Source organism: Microchirus variegatus (genome assembly GCF_963457635.1).
Source record: "Microchirus variegatus genome assembly, chromosome: 18".
Lineage (NCBI taxonomy): Eukaryota > Metazoa > Chordata > Actinopteri > Pleuronectiformes > Soleidae > Microchirus > Microchirus variegatus.
The window spans coordinates 3,042,545-3,064,310 of NC_139819.1; the positions used below are offsets into that span (position 1 = coordinate 3,042,545).

The following is a 21,766-nucleotide window of genomic DNA, read 5'->3' on the forward strand; positions in this document are numbered from 1 at the left end:
TTTCATTCTACTCTTTGCTGCAAGAGGACATTTTTGAACACTTTATTGTTATTGTTATTGTTCACGGTTTGATCTGGTGCTTAAAGTCCTTAAAAGTGCTTGAATTTTGATTAAAGTGCCTAAAATAATTAACTGAATATTTCACTGATTAGATGATGGAATAATATATTTGATTTTTTTTTGTACTGAACTCAATTATCACTCTATTTTTTTCATACCTTGAGATGTTCATGTTTGTGCTGGGATTTGGTTTGGTTTTTACCACACGATGACAGTGAAAATGAAGCAGTTGGGTGAATCTTGAATCACTCACAGAAGCACTCACCCTGTCATCTGCTGTATTTAAACCTAGTAAGCTGCTGTGGTTGACTGAAGACCTATTCGGACAGTATTAGTTTTGCATGGACAGGAGAAGGTAAAGTCGTTATTACCAGAGCTTCTCTGGGATTTTAATCCCGTCCAAAAGGTGTGGAAAAATGACCCCAGGTAATACTAAATCCTGTGCGAATTGAGCAGCAGTAACTATGTGCCTGAATATTCCGTCATATCCTGTTTACGAGTCGTTTTCTGTGGATTTTCAAGCAAGGAGGTGAAGGTTGGACAAGTCTGTGGCAAACCTCAGATTTGTTTTGGTGTATGACAAACATTCTGAAATAATACCTGGCTATAGTTGTAGTCTCTGGCTCTGGCTGTGTCCAATATAATGCCATAAAATCCACCAGTCGTCTCGTCCTTGGCTGTTCCACTTTTGCATTTTCTGCTTATTTAGCGGATGCGTGTTTGCACTCGAGATATCAGGAAGCGGCGTTGTCATATGCACATGAGTCACACAGAATTCAGCCTGTCATCTGCTGTGTTTAACCAATTAAGCTGCTGTGTTTGGCAAAGAAGTAGGGGATTATGGGTAGACAGTAAGGTGACAGGTTGACAAGTGGATGTCAGGACTGATGGATTTGACTGTGAAAAGTCTTCTCTCCTAAAGGGAAGGACACACACACACACACACATTCTTGTACTTGCTGCATACTGAGGACTGGGTTGCTGGCAAAGTAGGGACCATCATTTCCACTTTATAAATCAACATAATTACAAATATCTACAAAGAACTACTGGTTGCAGTAACATAAAATGTCTGCAGGTGGAGCCCCAGAGCAAAAAGGGCTGGAAATTTGTTTTCGATTTTTAATTTTTGTTCCAAAATTTGACAAAAACATCATACATCAACAAAAATGTTTAGTTCAAAATTTGACAAAAACGTCATACTATACTATGTTGTCCAAAATTTGAAAAAAAAAATTGACCCAAAATAATAATAAAAAAATGACCCAAAATTTGACTAAAAAAATTGACCCAACATTTGAAAAAAAAAAAATTGACCCAAAATTTGAAATTATTTTTTTTACCAAATTTGAAAAACATTTTTTTACCAAAATTTGAAAAAACATTTTTTTTTACCAAAATGTGAAAAAAAAATGTACCCAAAATTTGAAAAAAAAAATTGACCCAAAATGTTTGGCCAAAAATTTGACAAAAACGTCCTGTCGTCCAAAATTTGATTTTTTTTTTTTTTGACAAATTGAGTATAGCATGTTATAACAACCTAAGGAAGTGATTTCAATGAAAACAAAGTGAGGACCGGACAAAATGTCCTCACTCTGTAAAAATTACCTCACTTTGTTGGTTAAAATCCCTCACTGGTCCTCAGTATGCCGCAAGTACAAGAACACACCCACACACACTCACACACACCTGTCTTCGTGCAGACATATTATCTCGTTTTATATATATTTGGCTTTTTCTAATCTGTAAGTGAAAATGAATGTTTCTTGTCTACATTAAAGAAAGAACTGCGTAGCATCAAATAGTTTTGTTCCTAAATGAAAGAAAGTGTCTGAATACACTCTCAAATAAAATATAATCTGTTTATGATCTGTATCACATGATCTTAAAATACACTGATTATGACCTTTCATTTCAGATAAAACCTACTTTATTTATTTCAATGATGGATATTAACGTGTGTTACAATCACACTGACTATAAATATGGTCAAGTTGGTTAATGTTATCCAGGAAAAGCCATCACAGATACTTTATCATGATATGATATATCCACAATCTAGATATATAGATATAAAATCCATATACTGACCAGATCTAGGATGGTATATGTGCTGTGTGATTTATTTTCTCAGTCTTGTACTTGTATAAATCAGCTTCACATAAAGTCGGGACGACACGCTGACACTGACAGATCTCACGGCTGAGAACATGTGACAGGTTTGAACGATTCTTAAAAAGGCGGTCGGTCGGGGAGGTTTTTTTATGTTTCCGAGTTTAAACGACGCAGCAGAGCGTGAACTCTCTTTCTTACTCTGGTGTTAATGTGTAACTTGTGAATCGCACCAGTGCTCTCGCCACTGTGAGCTGGCAGAGCTGACGAAACGCTCCGGAGAATCACAAAGATGCCAATAAAAGAAGGAAGGAAGGAGATGGACAGAGTGAAGCAGGACAGCTGCAGGAAAACAAAAATAGTTAGGCAGCAGCAGCAACACACACACACACACTACTACTAATGTTTTAATGCATATCTGTTGCAGCAGGAGAACTCAAATTATTAATCAACTCAGTCTCTCTAACATATATTCTATACATTTTAAATGTGTAAATATTATATATTTTATGAGAAGACTGCCAGGACATACTAGGTATAGAGGTTTTTTGACTTTATTGATTATAGACTGGCAAAATTAGTATGTGGCTGAATGCTGAATCTGTTGAGGTTCATACATGTTAAACACGTATGACCGTATGCACTCATTGAGCTGCTGTGGTTGACGAAACAGGGTCAGTTTTACATGGAGAGGTGAAGGTAAAGTAATTATTACCAGAGCCTCTGGTTATGAATGATTCACAGTCAGTCATCATTACCACACGAGTCCAGTAAAGATTGCGGCGACGTTTACCTCGGGTAAATTGGTCTGGAAAAATGACCCAGGTAATACTAATCTTGTGTGAACAGAACAGCAGTAAAATGTGTAAATATTCCATCCTATCCAGTAGTTTTCTGTGGATTTTCAAGCATGGAGTCACTTGAAGAAGCATTCAGCTTTGCACTAGGCAGTCACACAAAGAATCTTTGGGTTGTTCAAAGTCCTTGAATTTTAATGTTGTGCTTTCAAGGATTGGAACGTGCCTGAGGTGCTTGAGTTAGTGACTGAATTTCTGTCACAACAAAAAGCTAATTCTCTGAATATTTCACTAATTAGATGAAGGAGTAAAACGGAGTCAGAGGGTCTATGTGAGAACTGCTCTGTCTGGACTTTTCTTGACACATGAAACAAATGATTTTGTTTTTGTTTTTTCTGTTGTTGTGTTAAATAATCATTTTGATATTTTATGTATTCAGATCAATTGTGTGTCTCATTTGTATCAGAAACTGGAACTGGGAGTGACGTCACCTCAGCCAGAAAGTCCAGAATAAGACAGAGTGTGTTTTTATTCTTCTGCTGTTGAAAGTAAAAACCTGTCTGTTTCCTCCTCAGAGTGTCATCCCTCCTGCTCGCTCTGTACCGGACCATCTGCAGAAAATTGCACCTCCTGCTCCTCCTCGTCCACTCTGCAGGACGGTACATGTGTGTCCTCCTGCCCACAGACCTTCTTCATCCAGGACGGTCAGTGCCAAGGTGAGGCTAACAGAGGAATATTATCATCTACATGGAGATGCTGAGATTTTAGTTGGGAGTGACTGGGATGGTGAAGAAGCTAAAGGGAGAAGAGACTTGCTGCCAAATAATGAGCTATTCTATACATCCACCAACAGATTGTCTGCCAAACAATGAGCTAGTCTATACATCCACTGAAAGACTGCCCTGCAAAATAATTAGCTGTTCCATAAATCCACCAAGAGACTGACTGCCAAATAATGAGCTATTCTATACATCCACGAGGAGACTGACTACCAAATAGTGAATGACTGACTGCCAAATAATGAGCTATTGAATACATTCACGACTAGACTGACTGCCAAATAATGAGCTTTTCCAAAAATCCACCAGGGGATTGACTGCCAAATCGTGAGTTTTTGAATATTAAATGAAGGTTTTCTTCATCTTCTTTGACTCGTCTGTCCTTCCTCTCAGCGTGTCATCCGTCCTGCCTGTCCTGCTCTGGCCCCTCCCAGGCCGACTGCACCTCCTGCCCCCTGCTGGCCTCCCTGCAGAATGGCTACTGCAGGACCAGCTGCCAAGAAGGCCATTTCCTCAGCGCTGCCGCCGGAGAGTGCCTCAGTAAGTTGCCCTTGCCCACGTTTGTGTGTGTGTTGCTTTCATCAAACCCACAGACATGAGTGCTTTTATTTTTACTCTGAGTCGTCCCAGTGGGAAAAGCAGCAGCAGCAGCGTCTCACAGACAAACCATGTAAGTGTAGCTATGGAAAAAGCTGCATTATTCAGAAGAAAAACCAACCATCCTTTTAAAATGGATGTTCCTGGATTGATGTGTTTTCCTTAAAAGCTCTGCCATCTGTTTCTTTTGAAACCTACGACCTACAATTATCTGCTGAACTGATGTTAAACCACATCTTGTTACTGGAGAGACAAAGTAGGGTTTTGTTTCTTCTGTAGCGGTGAAGATGGTGAAGAGGAGCCCTCACTTTCTGAGTCATCACACGGATCTGCAACAAAATCCTCCTTCACAGCTGCTCACGGCCTCCATTCACCCTTTAAATCAAAAGAGTTTAATTAAATTAACATCAGTAAGGAGTTGGCAGAACATGCACCTTAAAGATCTCTTCATGTGTGGTTGTATGAGGTACATACACAGTCGGTGCTGCTGCTACGACTGAGGACCAACCTGAGACACAGAGGCTCACTCTGAGTGCAAACATGGCTGCCAGCAAGATCTCCGTTTATTATTTATTCATCATTTAGTAACACTGAGAGGAGAAAAGAACACAAGATCAGTGACAGAAGCAATGATATTAGACGTTTGTTAAATGATCAACATTAATTTGGCCTTTGAGAGGCTGTGAAACTGAAGGAGCTTCAGTGTTATTATATTTAATAACTGAATAAATGATATTTAAGCATCAGACAGCCTTTTCCAAAACATGGCTGTCAGCAAAAAACTAATTTAGCCACCTAATAAAAATTCTGGCTCACACCTTTGATCATCCTTTTCTTCAATATTTCGTAAAACCTAGACGAAATAATTAAATTTGACATAAAGTTATATACACTGAGTTCTCTCCACAACAAACTGGAGAAACATATCTTGGTGTAATTCTTAAAAACTTTTAATGAGTTTTTTGCTCACTCCTCTACTCGACATTAAGAATCCACAGGAGCAAAGAGGAGCCGTGTTTCAGGTGTTGACTTAATAAACAGCACAGATAGAAGAAGCCTCCTCCATGTTCCTGTTGTCCATCCAGCTCATAACATGCTCGTCCTTGGCCGGAGAGATATGATAAATTACCACTCAGAGGAGAAGTTAGCTGAGGTTAATGAAACAAGCTCTTACTGAGCCGGACCTCCAGCAGTAGATTAGAGGCTGGTGTGTTTACGTGACGTGAAGCCACAACTGAGCTGACGACGAGAGGAAGAGGAGGAGGAAACGCAGTCTGAAGGGGGGGGGGAAAGTCAACTGCAATGACTTTTAATTACTCACACACACATTCACACACCCAGCTAATATGAAATGGGTCAAGCTCGGCCACACTCTAGTTAATAAAAGATGCCTTGTGGCACTTTTGGGCCACAGAAATACTGGGGTCATCATTTCTGTATAATCAGAACATGCATACACACACACACACACACTCACTTACTCACTCACTCACTCTCGCCCGCCAGTAGTGTGGACCCTCACAGACACTCCTTAACCTAAAACTAGTTGTAACTCTAAAACCTCTCTTCATTATTTCACACACTCGTTTATTTCTCCTTTTATTTTTGTACTCTTTTTTTAATCTTCATCCTTTTGTGTGTGTGTGTCTCTCGCTCTCACTCACAGCTGTACATTTCATATTCAGCGTTACTCTGTTACATAACCTGTTAAGATGCTGACACTTTCACTAAGCATCAGAAGTTTATATGAGAGCAGCTATTTCACTGTTAGCTGCCTCGTCTTTTCTCTTCCTATCCATCTTTTCTGTCGTCTTTTTCTCTTCCTGTCCATCTTTCTCTCATTCTGTCGTCTTTTTCTCTTCTTGTCCATCTTTTGTCGTCTTTTTCACTTCCTGTCCATCTTTCTCTCACTCTGTCGTCTTTTTCACTTCCTGTCCATCTTTTCTGTCATCTTTTTCGCTTCCTGTCCATCTTTTATTTTTGTCTTTTTCTCTTCCAGTCCATCTTTTCTGTCGTCTTTTCTCTACCTGTCCTATTTTTCTGTCGTCTTTTCACTTCCTGTCCATCTTTTATTTTTCTCTTCCTGTCCATCTTTCTCTCATTATGTCGTCCTTTTCTCATGCTGTCTGATCGTGTCGTCTCTTTCTTTTCCTCTTTTCTTGACGGTGGCCTTGTTGTCGTCACGCGCTTTATAAGAGGACAGGTTTTGACAAGTGCTCGTACTAGCTGAATAAAGCTTTGCTACACACCATGATTGAAACACTCATTTATCGCCATGGCAACACCACCTTTCTGCCACTAAACCAATGTCAGTCTCAAAGGAAGATTGAGTCAAGGTCTTGGATGTCTTCTGCCATGTTTGAGACAAATCAAGCTCCCACTGGAATAAAACACCAAGAATGCTCCTTTAAATCAGACTTTTAGTCCACATGTAGACTCCTAAGAATTCCTACCAACTCTCCCAACGCTCATATAACAGACAGTGATGAGTAAGAGTTGGTGATAAACCTCAGTGTCGAGGGCACGTAGGACTCTGAGAGGAGGCGTGCATGTACATCTCCAGAGTCCAAAGACCAACATAAAAGTGGCAGCAACAGAAAGGCAGGATTTAATCCTAAATGTTTCCCTTGTTTGTTACGACGGTAAATTCTTTTTGTGTTCGTAGACACGCACACACACACAACTGTTCATTTGTGTTTTCAGTCTAATCAACACTCACGCACATGCTTTCACTGCAAAGTTAGGAATGAAACACAAAAGTGTTTAACGTCACGACTGAGCCAGATGAACTTTTCAAACCTGAAATAGAAACACATCACCATAGAAACATAGCATACCGACACTGACATAACAGATATCTGATCAATATAAGAATAAATATCCTCCACTGACGCTGTGCTTAAAGCAGCTGCTGCTGTTAATGTCTCTATGAATGCAGGCATCATGTTATTTGCTTCTTTTTTTCTTAATTTATCTCCTTTGTTCTTCAATATGGATACCTGTGTCTTTGTGCCTTAAAGTGGTAGTTCAGGAAACCACTCACTCTCCCACACCAAAGTTCACAGAGGAAGTCTGTGATTTTAACATCACAGCACACAGTTGGAGTAGTTCTTCAAATGTCTTATTTTGTCACTTCAGTGTTTGAAATCCTTTGTCCAGATTGACCTCAGTGACACAAAGTGACCACACAAGGCAGCAGTAGATCAGCAGCTCTTGTGTCCGCGGGAGCTAAAATCACTGATTTTCTATGTGGACTTTGGTGTGGGAGAGTGAGTGGTTTATGTCAGTGAGTTAAACATGTTCTTAAAGATATTGTCTTTGTTAAGTGGTTGTTTTTTCGCTTGTCATTACCTCATAAACCACATTTAAAAATACATATATTTTGAGCTACATCCTATATTAACGTCTGATTTTTGGAGGAGGGAAAGTGTTTCTCGCTGTATCCTGTATCTAAAACCAGAGCAGTGAGTCAGAGAAAAGTAGGCCTTCTGTCTTTAATAGCTGCATCTGTAAATACCTTCTTTGTTGGGGGGGCGACATGTCTAGACAGGGTGAAGTCGACTTTAGAGAGGACCACACAGCTCCTGTCTGTTCTCACACCTGTAACTTCAGATAAAGACGATGCCCTACTTCAGTCTCAACTGAAGAAGCTCTGTTTCCTGAGAGAAACAAAAGAAACTCATGAGGAATCAGACTTGATGAGACACATGAAAGATTCCTGCCCCAGCTATATCACAGTGAGGAAAAAAAGCATGATGTCATATGTCGAGCATACATTTTCACCGAAGAGGAAGACGCTCATCCAGCCTGCGTGTCACGCATTTCTAACTCGGGCAAAGATTTTATGTGCTTCACAAATGGAAACTACGCCATAAAGACGGGACTCTGAGGACCTTAGATCAATGGCAGTTTGGTTTTATATTCAGTTTTAGTCTGTGCAGTCAATAAGGCCTGACGTCTGAGTGACATTCATCTGTGCTGTGAAGCAGCTTTGTTTCAGGCTTGGCAGAGAAACTGCTGATGTGTGGTCTGTTGTGTGAACGGTGTGACGACAACGACAACACGACAAAGAGAAAGTTCTTTTTCTTCTTCTTGTGATGCTGAATCACAAGGGTGTACGCCTCACCGGGGTATTTGCCCTGACTCTTTTATCCACTTGACAAAAGTCTTTAGACGGACTTTCCCAACAGGAGACTGAAGTTTGTAAACCACTCACTCTCCCACACCAAAGTTGTGATTTTATCTCGCAGGGACAAAGAAGCTGCTGGTCGACTGCTGCCTCGTGTGGTCACTTTGTGTCAAGTGACAAAATAAGACATTTGAAAGCTTAGAATATTAGAAGATCCACAATATTTAATCGCCGTTTTTAGTCGATCAGCAACTACTTTGATCATTGATTCATTGGTTTGATTGTTTTATTTAAAGGTGCATTATGTAATAAATCTAAAGCAACTGGCCGTAAAATCCTCCTAATATGTCACAGAGACTCAGGAATAATGTTCATATAACAAACTGAACTCAACAACAACAACAGTACAGACAAAATATTTGCATTAAAAAAAATGTTTTGCAGACTGCAAATCACGTTTATGTTTTGAAATCATGTTTTGGCTACCAATCATTGCAGTCGGTAGAGTCTCAGCTGCCGAGCAACCACAGGTTGGCAGTTAAGCCAGAAAACGAAACCTAAAAGAACTCTGTATTTTGAATTTGAATGAAGTAACCGTTTTTGGCCACAAGTTTACATATGGCACCTTTGTTAAAAGTTATTTTTTTCACATTAATAAAATGGAGAAAAATACAATAAATAGTCATTTGCCTTCCAGTCTTTTTCTCCTTGAGGCTCTACATGCTTCTTTTCACCTCTTTATCTGTTTATATCACCCGGTCGACACACAGCTCCTCACCTGTGGAGCCTCACTGTTCTTCTCTTCACTGTCGATGTTTATCTCAGTGCTCACCACCACCACTGAAGACACAGACACAGACAGACAGATAAAACCCTGCTCAGGTGTTTTCTTTATCGTTGAGCTGATCTTGACGTCTCTGCAGCAGTAGGTTAATGTTGATGTTCGCTGCAGGTGTGAAGGACACACACACACACACACACACACACACACACACAGAAAGAATGGACCACACATCGTCTTCTCGTCCACGTTTTTTCCCTCCGTTTTCCAACTCTCTTTCTCACAGAGGTGTGATTAGCTTACTCTGATAAGTGCATGCTGTGACCAGACTCGAGTGTTTCATCATGAGACGTCCGTATTAAAATCTTAATCTCCTCTTTTGTTTGGATGATTTCTCAGTAATCGCTCTCATCTTCTCCTGCTTTATTTCTGCACAGCTGTGAAAATGCCTACAGCAGGTTTTCATTCCCCTCAGCTGTTTGAGAATTCATATTACGAGCTATAAATTTACATTTGGAAGGTTTATCAAATGAAATGTTGCCGTCTGTGTCCTCAGGTTTTTTCAAAAAAACCTTGCTAAACCTCACTCTCTAAAAAATATAATTGAATCATTGATAAGTCCTGAATTATAAATAAGGTTGAGCTAAAAGATTCTGTGTGCCAAGAATCCAGCAGACTCACTTGAACGACAACATGGCTCCCAGCAAAAGACTTATCTCATAAAATCTCTGTCAGTTAAAGTCTACGATATCTTTAAGAACATGTTCACGTCTTTATCTCACTGTTAGACAGACTTTTGTAAACCACTCACTCTCCCACACCAAGTCCATAGAGAAAAGTGATTTTACCATCACAGCACACAGGAGTTGTTGATCCACTGCTGAATCCATCATTAAGATTGCTCTCAGTGACACAAAGTGACCACACGAGGCAGCAGTAGACCAGCAGCTCCTGTGTCAAGTCCAAGGCCCTTGAAAGTATGTGGAAATTACTCTAAATAGACACGTGTCATTGAAAGTGCTTGAATTGTGTGCAGTAAAGAAGTGTTTTATATTTAGTTAAATGTCTGTTTCATGCATGTCCTGCATTGCTTGATGTACGTAGACCAAGCCTTACGCAGGACGAACATGGAGTCATAATTACTAGCTGTGTTGTGGACACCGTCCACTCTCTCTCTCCACCGTTGACGTGAGATTCTGTGCAGAACAATGAGCGAGTAAAGTTAAGAAAGAGAGCGAAAATTACGATGTCTCACCAAAGACGAATGACAAAGACTGACTTTGACCAAGACACTGATGCCGTTACAAGTTGTCCTACCATCTTAAGCTGTGTCGGCACATTTTGGTCCTTGAATTTGAGGGAATTGGTCCTGGGAAAGTAACAATAACATACGTGTGTGTCCTGTGTGTTTTTCCCGCAGAGTGCAGCTCAGACTGCCAGCGCTGCACCGCAGACCTCCAGACTGGCGTCGGCAGCGTCTGTCTGTGGTGTCAGACGGCGAGGACGTGGTTGCTCGGCGACCACTGCACTGCTCACTGTCCGCGCGGACACTTCTCCTGGCACGGAGCCTGCATCAGTAAGAACTTCTTGCTCTAATGTGTTTCAGTACAGGTCGTAACGAGGTCAGAGGTCAGGGGGGAAGCTGGCGATGGTTTATTCATCAACTGGAAATCTTTAAAACACAGATAATTTGTTGTCATGGTGGCAGTTTATTGGTGACCCTGACGACGAGAAGAAGAAGAAACGCTGAATTTCGAGCTAACGGCTTTGTCGATAAGTGATGTCAGAGGTTGATGTGGGATGGTTTTATTTTGTGGTGGAATCAATCACAGATGTGGTCACAGTCTGAAAGAAAGACTTACGAAAAACAACTTGTTTGATTTTTGTTCTAAGTCAGTAATTCTTACTCCACACTCGAGGATAATTGGCCACATTTACGACCTGATCGCCTTTTCCCGATGATTGTGGGGGGTGAAGTGAGGCCGGTCTGGACAGATGATCCTGTGCTGTGAGGCTTTTACAGACGTGTCTGACCTCCTCTTTCTGATGCTGTGGCATAGTTGAGGTTGCAGAGTTGGAAGTTTGAGTTCAGGGCCGTCCTGAGATCTTACAACTGCACATGTATGTATGTATGTGTGTGTGTGTATGGACATTTACATTGAAGCATTTAGCACACGGTTTTATCCAAAACGACTTACAAAAGAGGAATAAGCTACATGGAAGAAGTCTAGATAGGAACAGTGCACTGCCTGAGGTTGAGAGTGGTCGAGGTGGATCCAAGTGAAGAAGGAAGAGGGTATGATAAGTGCTTGGACAGAAGATGCTCTTGAAGACCCAGCTCTTTCAAGAGCTTCTTGAGGATAGACAGGGACGCCCTCTGTTCTGGTAGAGCTCGGTAGGTCATTCAACAGATGACTACAGATGTGAAATAGTGCCGCCGTGCTTCTTTGTTCTGTGCTCCCCATAAACTTCAGAGTGCCGCCTTTTCATACCCTCTATTTTACCTTATTTAACATTTAAACAATCGGAATTTGGACATCTGAATCGCAGTGCATCTAAGAATCTATTTGTTACCTCGCTGTAACAACTGTTCAGTTGTAAATGTCACCGTGTTGTTCATGTGTGATTAGAGCGCTGTAATGAACGTGTTTTTGCTGACAGTGGTTCGTCTGAGATACGTTCTGAACTCAGAGGTGATATCCTCTGACTCTTGATGTCGACGAAACCCAGCTCTAAAGTGAAGGCGTTGAAACGGGAGGCTTCAGGCTGTGAAAGTGTGATGAAGGCTGAAACACGTGTTCCTGCTCAGATGAAATAATATTTGTGTTTCTATGCATCAGTGCTGTGACTCGAGGACTAATGAGACAATATGAGAAATGTGAGACGCCCCGGTGCTGCTGCAGGTGTTGATTCGGAGGTTTTAACATCGGCTGAGTGACATTTCCACTTTCCACTGTTTCACTCTCTGATCATAATTATAGAAGCTTCTGGATTTACAGTGTGGAGGGAGCTGTGGGGGGTTTGAGCAGCAAATGCTCTTGAAATTGATTAGTTAGACTAATGAATATGCATTTTTAAGCCCTTTAATCAGAATCTTACATGCTTCTTTTTTAAAATGTCATATTTCAGCAGTTTTGAGTCATCACTTTCATCTCATTATAGATACTGTATGACCTTCGTAGATATTTCTATTATATATTACTCTTCTTGTCCTCTGATGTTGGCAGCTGCCTGCTCATGCTACATTATTCTATTTAATCTCACTTTTTGTTTATAAAATTAAATGAATTTTTTTTCCCAGGATGCCATCCGTCATGCGATTCCTGCAGTGGGGCGGGGCCTCTCGCTTGCACTTCCTGCCACACCAACAGCGTTCTGTTACCATCAGGCCTTTGTGCTCCCAAATGTCTGACTGGTTACTATGACGATGGTCAAGGGGTCTGTCAGGGTAAGTGTTGCTGATCTAACAACATATTCTTTTTTACTTATAAATGTATCAAAGAAATACCACATTTCATCAAAGAAATACCACATTTTAAAAGAATGAAAGAAGCAATACATTAGGACACTAAAAAAGTAGTCCAATAAGTTTAGATTTATGTCAAAGTATGATGTCTTCAGAACGTGTCTAGAGAAAATCAGTGATTTTAGCTGGCGGGGACACAGGAATTGTTGATGTTGATTGTAAGCTTGTCATCAAACAAGATGTGAAAAAATTAGACCAATAATGATTAATAATTAATGAAGAAGAAATGTTAATTAAAAAATGTGAATGTTTGATTGATCTGCAGCAGTTACTGTTTGTTGCCTTGAAAATAATTGAAAATTATTCACAAATAAAGTAGTGACCGATAGTAATGTGATTCATGGTTCAAAAATGTTTTTTTCATTTTATTTTTATGAGATGCAGCAGTTAAAATTATAAAAAAAATCCTTGAAGTATTCAGTACCTGTCCGTGTCTGATGTTCACGTTTCACTAAAATCCATTAAAACGTGGAGAATCTGACCTCATACTAATTAACACGTCCTTGGCGGATATTGATCCCGTCGCCCCGAAGAGCTGATCCACAATTTTACCACTACCAGGAGGATCTCCCTGCAGTTTTTAGCAGCACACAGACAAAATAACAAGTTACACAATTATAAAAAATCAACATGATCAAACACATAAGACACTGTACAAGTCAGAACAAAGAAAGAATCAAATACAGAATCATTAAATATCTAAACAAAAACCATTAATTAATTGAAAGTGTATATATATATATATATAGATATAGATATATATCAATATATATAGATATATATACTTAAAACATAATTAAAAGTGCTGAGTGTTACTTTTTAAAGGTTGCCAGTGGTGTCCAGAATGTGGTGGTCCACAATCTGGTCTTCAGAATCTGTTGGTCCAGTATCTAGTGTTCGGTATCTGGTCTCTTGAATCTGGTGGTGCAGCATCTTTTTGTGTTGTCAGTGTCAGATTCACTCACTGATGTGGTGTCTAACCCCGACCTCTTGACCTCTGTGCAGCATGTGGCCCTCAGTGTCTGACGTGTGACACAGCTGGAGTTTGTACGTCGTGTCGAGACCCGGCCAAAGTTCTGCTGTTTGGAGAATGTCAGTACGACAGCTGTGCTCATCAGTACTACCTCAACACCACCACCAGAACCTGCAGAGGTACACACACAAACACACACACACGCATGTGTGATTTCGTCAGTATAGAGACACTGTCAGACTTGCGAGGCTCTAAAATGAAAGGCTCCATCTCCAGCTGATGCATCAATTGATCTCAGTGGACAAGTGAGTTCATAACACTTTAACGTAAATAAGACCAAGATGATGTTTGTACCAGGTCTGGAATTAGAGCCTCAGTGTTTGACAGGAGCTAAAGTCTGACGACCACAGGTGGGAAAGATTGTTCTGACCCTGCTGCCTCCCCCCTGGAGAATCCTCTGAACCTTAGCTGAACCTCACAACATCAGAGAGCAGCTCTGCTCTCCGTTTGCAGGCCACAGAGGAACTTCCTCGTATAATCTGATGAACCCATCAGTCCAGCATCGACTCATCTCACCTCATCGATTATGTTTCTAACAAGTAAAAAAAGACCTCTGTCTCTCTTAGGAAAAAAAGTCTGTGGAAACTACTTCAGCTTTTCACAGTTGTCTGCTCTCTGCAAAAATATCTAAATGTCAAAAATCTGCATCCTTACTCCTGAGATATGACCATCAAACTGCTAGTGGCAAATATCAATATTTTTTATTTAAAAAACAAACATGACTTTCTAAACAGATTTTCCACATATTTGACTTAACCGCATCACAACTCAACTAACTCTGCAGAATATTAAACAATATCACACAATTAATTAACAGTCACTTACAATTTCACACTTGTTTAACTTTTATTTATGAAGCGCTTTTCATACACAGTCAGATTCAAGGTGCACAGACGCAAAACGAGAAGAAATCTATACAGATTTTTCCAAAGAGCACAAAAAAAATTATATCTATATTGTATTTTGTAAAGAGTCAAAGAAGCTGTGATGGCCTCAGTTTGTTTTAAGGATTATCACAGAGCTGCTGGTGTTTGTGTTTCTAAAATTTGGTGTCCTGAAGCTTAGACTCAAACCTGCAAACTCACAAACACAAACTGACTGATGTTTCCGTTAGTTTTCCTGAAAATGAACAAAGCACAGATCAAACACCGCAGATGAGAAGAAAGATCTAAAATAAATCCTCTGATGATTCATCCCCTGTTCTGCTCCGTCTCCTAATCCCAATGTCCTCACACTCTCCTCATCCTCCTGTCACTTTCTCCTCTCTACTGTTCTCCCATCATCGCTTATGGTCCCCGTCCTCTTTCCTGTCCTACTATCATTTTGTTGTCCTCTCTCTTGTCCTTACTCCTCCTTCCTGTTCTTCTCTCACTCTTCACCCTCCTGTCCAGAGTGTGACTGGAGCTGTAACGCTTGCAGAGGTCCTCTGCGTACAGACTGTCTTCAGTGCATGGAGGGACACGTGCTGCAGGACGGCGTGTGTTCACAGAGCTGTTCCCCTGGTTCATATCGAGATGGAGACCAGTGCCTCGGTCAGTGCAACGCAAACACAAACAAACAAATGAACATGAGCAAACACTGCTTCAACTCTGCTCTTTTACTTTTCTCCTGTGACAAAAATCCTTGATTAGAGTCTAAATATAACTCACTGAAAACATTGACTTCTTCTCCTTCCTTTATTCTTTTATATTAAATTGTGTGTGTTTGTGTGCGTGTGCGTGCGTCAGGCTGTGACGATCACTGTGTGGCGTGTCGAGGTCCAGGACAGTGCCAGCAGTGTCAGCCTCCGTACGCCATCCTGCAGGGTCACTGTGTGCTGGAATGTGGCAGAAACTTCTTCCTGGATGTTTCCTCTCACGTCTGCAAACGTATGTGTTTTTACCTTGTTTTAATCTGATATAGTATAATATATATAATAACTGTTTTAACCGGGTTTTTGTTTGGGTTGTTTTAAAGTGTGGTCATATGAGTTACTGACTACACTGTGAGCACCCCCTGCTGCTGAGAACCATAGGCTTTTGTGACTAATATCTTCCAGGTGTTCCAGGTGTAGGGGGCGCTCACGGCTCCGTCAGCTCTGAATGCCACTTTTACCACACCTCAAAAAACTTTTCCTTAAATTACATGTTGAGGTAAATTAAAATGAATGAAACATTTTGGCCATCCTGTCCATTATCAAACCTTCTATTATGTAGCTTTGTGAGAATTACTGTATTTTTTTATTAAAACAATAAAGCACATATAAAAACAAACACTCTTTGGTCAGCTTGCTCATCTGACTGCGCGCTGTGTGACGGCATCGGACGCTGCAGAGCTTGTCGTGACCAAACGTACCTCATCGAAGGATACTGCACCCCTGACTGTGGACACGGTTACTATGCCAACCAGAAGACGAGGACCTGCCTCGGTAATGACACGATGAACATGTGTTTGATTAATGTGTGTAAAGTGACCTGTGTCTTCAGATGTTGAACTCGTTTGAAAATTGTAAATCTTTGTTGAACCAGAAAAAATTTGATTTACTAACGTCAGTTTTTAATCATCGCTCCTCTCAGAAAACACCCGCCCCCCTGCCCTTCATGTCAACGGTTCCCTGCTGGTTCCACTGGGCGGTTCTGCTGCTCTGTCCCAGTCTCTGCTGCAGGTGAAGGATCCTGACAGTCCGACTGAGCAGCTCGTCTTCCACATCATCCAGAGTCCAAACAACGGACACTTGGTTCTGTCCAGGAAGGAGGAGGGAGAAGAGAGGGAAGGCCAAGAACTGACCGGGGACAGCAGCTTCACCTGGGCGGAGATGAAAACTGGACGTGTCCGCTTCAGACATCAGAAAGACCAGGCCAGGTCAGTGGTTTTGATGTGGATTTAGATGGAAATGTAAAATGTTCATTTAAACGGTCAGGTTTGATAAAAATAAAAAATAATTTTCTCCTGATGATTAAAAACGAAAACTACTGTTTAAAAACTCCATGAAGCGACAGTCAGCTCCAACAGCTTCACCTTTTTTCAAACTAACTTAACCTCAACCTAATCTTTATAAAGAAGGAAAACCTCTAGCTCTAGCACATGAGCATTAGTGAGAGTAATGCAGGTCCATACCATGTTGAGTTTTAAAGGAGCAGCTACAAGATGCATTCAAGGAACCTCATAAATGTAGTCGGTTAGTATTGACTGTTTCTCACCACACTCAGTAACTGATATTGGTTCCACACATTTCATCATTATTACAGGTCAGAGTCATAGAAGTGAACAAACCCAGTCAGCATTTTGAGTCTGAATTTTGTTTTATTAGTATTAGAGTCAGCATTTCACACTCCTACAACAGTCGGGTCTGAACATCTGACTGCTCGAAGCTAGTTGTCCCACTGAAGCTCACTGTCCAGGAGCAGAAGAAGGAGAAGACCTCGAGCTGGCAGATAGATCAGGAGATGAGGATGGAACAGTTACTGACCAGTCACTTGACCCAACTCTGGACTAACATCACGTTATCATGAAACTTGGCCCTCAAACTTGCTCTTCCTTGTAACACACACCACGTGTAGCCTCGACACACCTGGCAGCCAGGTGAACCGAAGCTCACATCGGGTTGACCCGCCCCACTCTGCATCTGATTGGCTGACTCTGATCAGAGTATGTACACTAACCAATCAAAGGCAGATGCATTCACTGTCCTAAGAAAATGTTGGATGGCGGTAGTCATTGTTCCCATGGCTACGGCATCTTTGACAGAGGAGGAGGTCTGATGTCAAAGTTGGTTTTGGGCACCAGTGAAGTACAGAGCTCGTTGAAATTGCTTTCCACACAGTCAATCCTCTGCGGGTCGATCTCTGATTCCTCCAGAGCCTGACTCAGCTCCTGATTTTCATTTTGTAGTGTGATAATCGCCTGGTTGTTGTTTTGCGTGACCTGTTGTATTTTGGGGACCAGAGCGTAAAGCTTGACGTTTAAACGCTTCTTTTGTGTCAGTGAACATCGCAGCTGGTTGATTTGGTTTTCCAGATCGCCAATCTTGCACTGGTCAGCCTGTGACGTCTGACGCAGCATGGAGAGCTGCTCCCGCAGTCTGGTTTTGGCACTCGTCTCTTGTTTTAGGAAAGAACGGAGATTCTGGATTTTATTTTCCAGATTTTGAATCCTCTTCTGGTTGGCCTCATTAGTCTTTTGCAGTGTGGAGACCTGTTCCAGAAATTGGGTTTTGTCCTCCATTTAAAACAACTGAGCTGTACAGTTGTAATCAAGTCTTCTTCTTTGGTGTTTCACAGCAGGTAGCATCCACAATTTTCAAATTTCTTCTTCTTCTCAGTCCAACTGTTTTAACATGTTTCACCTTCTTCTTTGTCTAATAATTTCTGGCACAAGTGCTGCTGCCCTCCACACTCCAGTGACATGATGCTTTGTGACCTTCTTGTCCTTTAAACATCTTTGATATAAAAGGCATCTGAAAGAACAAAGGGTTCCACGAATAAGGAGCCTTCTTCTGTTACAAGAGCCTCAGAATGTGATTGTGAGCTTTGTACTATGGAGGCAGCATTGTGAGACGCTGGAAATTTCCAGAAGAAAGGTGGAGGAGCTGTGTTGAAATGTGTTGAAGAACCGTGCTGAAGAAAAGAATGAGAACTTGTATTTGTGTGAAAGATGGACTGCCATACTTTCATGTTAAGACATGGTTGAAAAGGGAATCGGGTCACAAGACTTGAGACGTTAGTGGTTTTTACACAGTCACAGTTTTGGTCCTGTGTGTTTTTTGGAAATGTTCAGATTTTATGTCGAATGTGTCTTCTTCGAATAATTTCCTACATGTTGTACACCAAGAGGTGCAAAGCTGCCCTGCACAGGACTAAAGTCTTCAACACAGTCCTGAATAAATCAAACAACCTCAGTTCTTGAAACATTTTACCAAACTGGGCACACATACATTGAATTGAATTTGCTATCTACCCATAATGTTCTCCTTGTCACAAAATTATTAAATAGTTGTTTCTTGAAAACTCAGATGTGGGTGTGAATGTCCTCAACGCAGTTCAAAGGACTCCGTTCAATGTTCCTCAACTAGTCAAAGTTTAGCACGTTCATTTCGGTGCGTTTCAAAGTGCTTTCAACACAGTTTGTTCATTATGGCAGTTTCTTCTTTTAATCCAAGCAATTTCAGTAAATCACAATGTGTTTTTCCCCTTCATTTTTGTGGAAGTCAAACTTTTAAAACATCCTCACCGGCAGCCATGTTGGTTCTCGGTTCTCACAGGTCTGACGTTGTGTCGGTGCCAACACAACAAAAAAAAAAAGCTGAACTATCCCTTTAACCCTGACAACGAGGTGAAAGTGAAGGACGTCTGTGGACATTCACATCAGGTTCATTTCATTTGTCTCCCGTCTTTTTAACACTAGTTTATAACCAACACTTAAACACATCTGCTATTAAAATTAATTTCTCCTTTTACTGTCACTGTTGTGACACAACATTTATGCACCACAGTAAATTAAAGCTGACATCAATTACTTCTGCACCCGTCTCCGCTCGTCTCCACCCGTCGCTGTCATGACATTTAATTTTATTGTCTGAGTCGCCGGTCACTGCTTTTGATTTATGCTGCTCTCTGGCTGCAAAGGTCATTTCCATTAACCTTCACAAAGATGCGAGATACATTACATTTACGCATTTTTTTAATTTGCATGTTATGAATTTTCACGGTTTGGCTCCAGAGGGGAATTAAAAATAAAGGGTTGATAACACTGTGTGTCCAGGAGTCATTTTAAATCTGGTCGCGGAGCCAGTTTTCCTCAGTGCAGCTGCTCTGCTGTGGCAGGAACGTTTGCTAAAACCAATCAGGAGCGTCACATCAAACAGGCAACGCGGTGTTCTGGCCTAAAATGGCCGCACGCCAGCAAATTAGCAAAACATGGTCCACTGCCCAGTTTGGAGCCATTGGATTCATGGAGACCGTAAAAGCTAAAATATTATTTTTTTAATTAAATCTACGGCCATATTTTTTGGGAATAATGCATTTGATTTGCTAAGCAGATTTGAGAAAAAATGATATAATACATATATGAATAAACTACATTTATATATAAGAGACATTTCCTTCTCTTGTAACCTCAATCAAAAGGAAAATATCATCTTGAATGCATACAACAAATGTACCACTTCTATAATGTGCTTTTATGAGTTTTTCTCCCACAAATACATCCCTTATGATATTTAAATAAGCTGTTCAATACATGTTTAATGGGCCGTAATTATTCCACTCAGAACAGCTGCTGTGAAGCTATGACACATTTCACTTCTGTGTGCACAAACACTGAAAAGACTTTTAGTACACATTTTGTTTCTTGTTTTCACTTAGCACAGAAGGTTATGCCTTTGTCACACCAGAATATAAAAACACTCCAATTAAACAAAGAAAAACAAACTCCAGCCCTTAAAACCTAGTAACTTGAGAGCAGCTCGAGATGCATTCAAGGAACCTGGATAATTGAATTGCTTCTGTGGTGGAGGAGCATCTTAATTTTATTATTTCTGTCATCACAGCTCAGACCTCTTCTTTTTCTAGAAACTTCTGTCAGGCTTAAATGATGCCATGTATGTCCTTTGATGTTTCAGATGCCTTTGATGCCGAATAATGTTTAAAGGAAAGAAAGGTTGTAAAGCAGAAGTTTGAAGAAGGTAGTAAGGAAGGATTGGACGTGATATAGCTCTCAGTTTGCAGCCTGAAGAAGCAGCAGCTCAGCATTTCAGGAAGCAGAATTAAAGCGAAGTAACATATTAAAAAAAAAACATTAAAGAAGAAGAATCGATCACAGCAGTCAAGCTCTTGTGTAAACACTAGAGTCTGTGATGCATTTTTAAAATGGATGACGGTGGTAAACCTAAACTCATGGCTCAGATCTCTGAACTGCAAAAGACGAACCAGGGTAACCAGTGGAGGATCAGGGATCTGGAAGACGAAATCCAGGAGATACATTTTGTAGTGACACACGAGCTGAGTGTCAAAACCACACTTCAGGACCAGGTCTCACAGCTGTGTGAGACCTCAAAGGCTGACAAGTGCAAGATTCCCGAACTGGAAAACGAAATCCAGAAGCTCCGTTGTTCACTGACACGGGAAGCGATTGTCAAAATCAAGCTTTTTGACGAGGTCGCAAAACTCAATAAAACCTCACAGGATAGTAAGCGGATGTATGACCAGCTGATGAGTGAAAATCAGGATCTTTGTAAGGCTCTGAGTCGATCAAATACTGAGAAACAGAGGATTGACCGTCTGGAAACCAACATCAACAAGCTCCGTTCTTCGCTGCTGCCCGACGTCAACTCTGACAACAAAGTTGTCAAAGACTCCATAGACTTCAGCAACATTCATCCACACTCTCACCTTCAGGAACAATGACTAAACATGAGGGCCCAATGTCCATAAGTGGTGCCTGTGCTCACAGCCCACCACCCTTTGGCCTGACTGGCATTTGACAGAGAACACTGGCAAAATGGCAGATTCTCCAGTCCGGTGGTGCACCGATATAAACCCCAACAGAAGAAGAAAAGCAAGGTTGTGGACCGGGTGGAGTTACTGGTCCCCGCAGTGAACCTTCCACCTTCATCTCCTGCCAGTTCAAGGTCTTGGAAGTGTGGTGAACTGTGACCTCTGGGTGTGTTTAGATTAGATTGATGCAAAGTATGCAGAAGTAGGTGAACATCAAAACATGTACGGCAAAGCAAGAATTAAAATTAATTAAAAACAACCATTAGAAATGCTGATGAAATTATAAAAAGACATTTTCACGTTAACTGCTGATTGTGTTTGTTAACTCATGTGAGTGAAGAATAACAATAAAACGTGATAATGATGTGAATGTGTGAAGAACCTGTTAATGAGTTTGATGGAAGTGAATACTACCTCTCACACACACACACACACACTTCTTCTTTTAGCTTCTCACCTTATGCGGCGCCACAGTGGATC

At 40.9% G+C, this 21,766-nt stretch overlaps 1 protein-coding gene across 1 annotated transcript in view; it reads left to right on the forward strand.

Moving 5' to 3' along the window:
* Nucleotides 1-21,766, forward strand: part of fras1 (Fraser extracellular matrix complex subunit 1) — a 147,706-nt gene that overhangs the window by 87,243 nt on the left and 38,697 nt on the right. Inside the window, exons 18-26 of the mRNA XM_083905303.1 lie at nt 3,545-3,685; nt 4,142-4,288; nt 10,676-10,831; nt 12,557-12,703; nt 13,787-13,933; nt 15,206-15,346; nt 15,542-15,682; nt 16,081-16,221; nt 16,370-16,655. Of these exons, the coding sequence (XP_083761429.1) occupies nt 3,545-3,685; nt 4,142-4,288; nt 10,676-10,831; nt 12,557-12,703; nt 13,787-13,933; nt 15,206-15,346; nt 15,542-15,682; nt 16,081-16,221; nt 16,370-16,655 (1,447 nt within the window). The remainder of the gene's footprint in view (nt 1-3,544; nt 3,686-4,141; nt 4,289-10,675; nt 10,832-12,556; nt 12,704-13,786; nt 13,934-15,205; nt 15,347-15,541; nt 15,683-16,080; nt 16,222-16,369; nt 16,656-21,766) is intronic.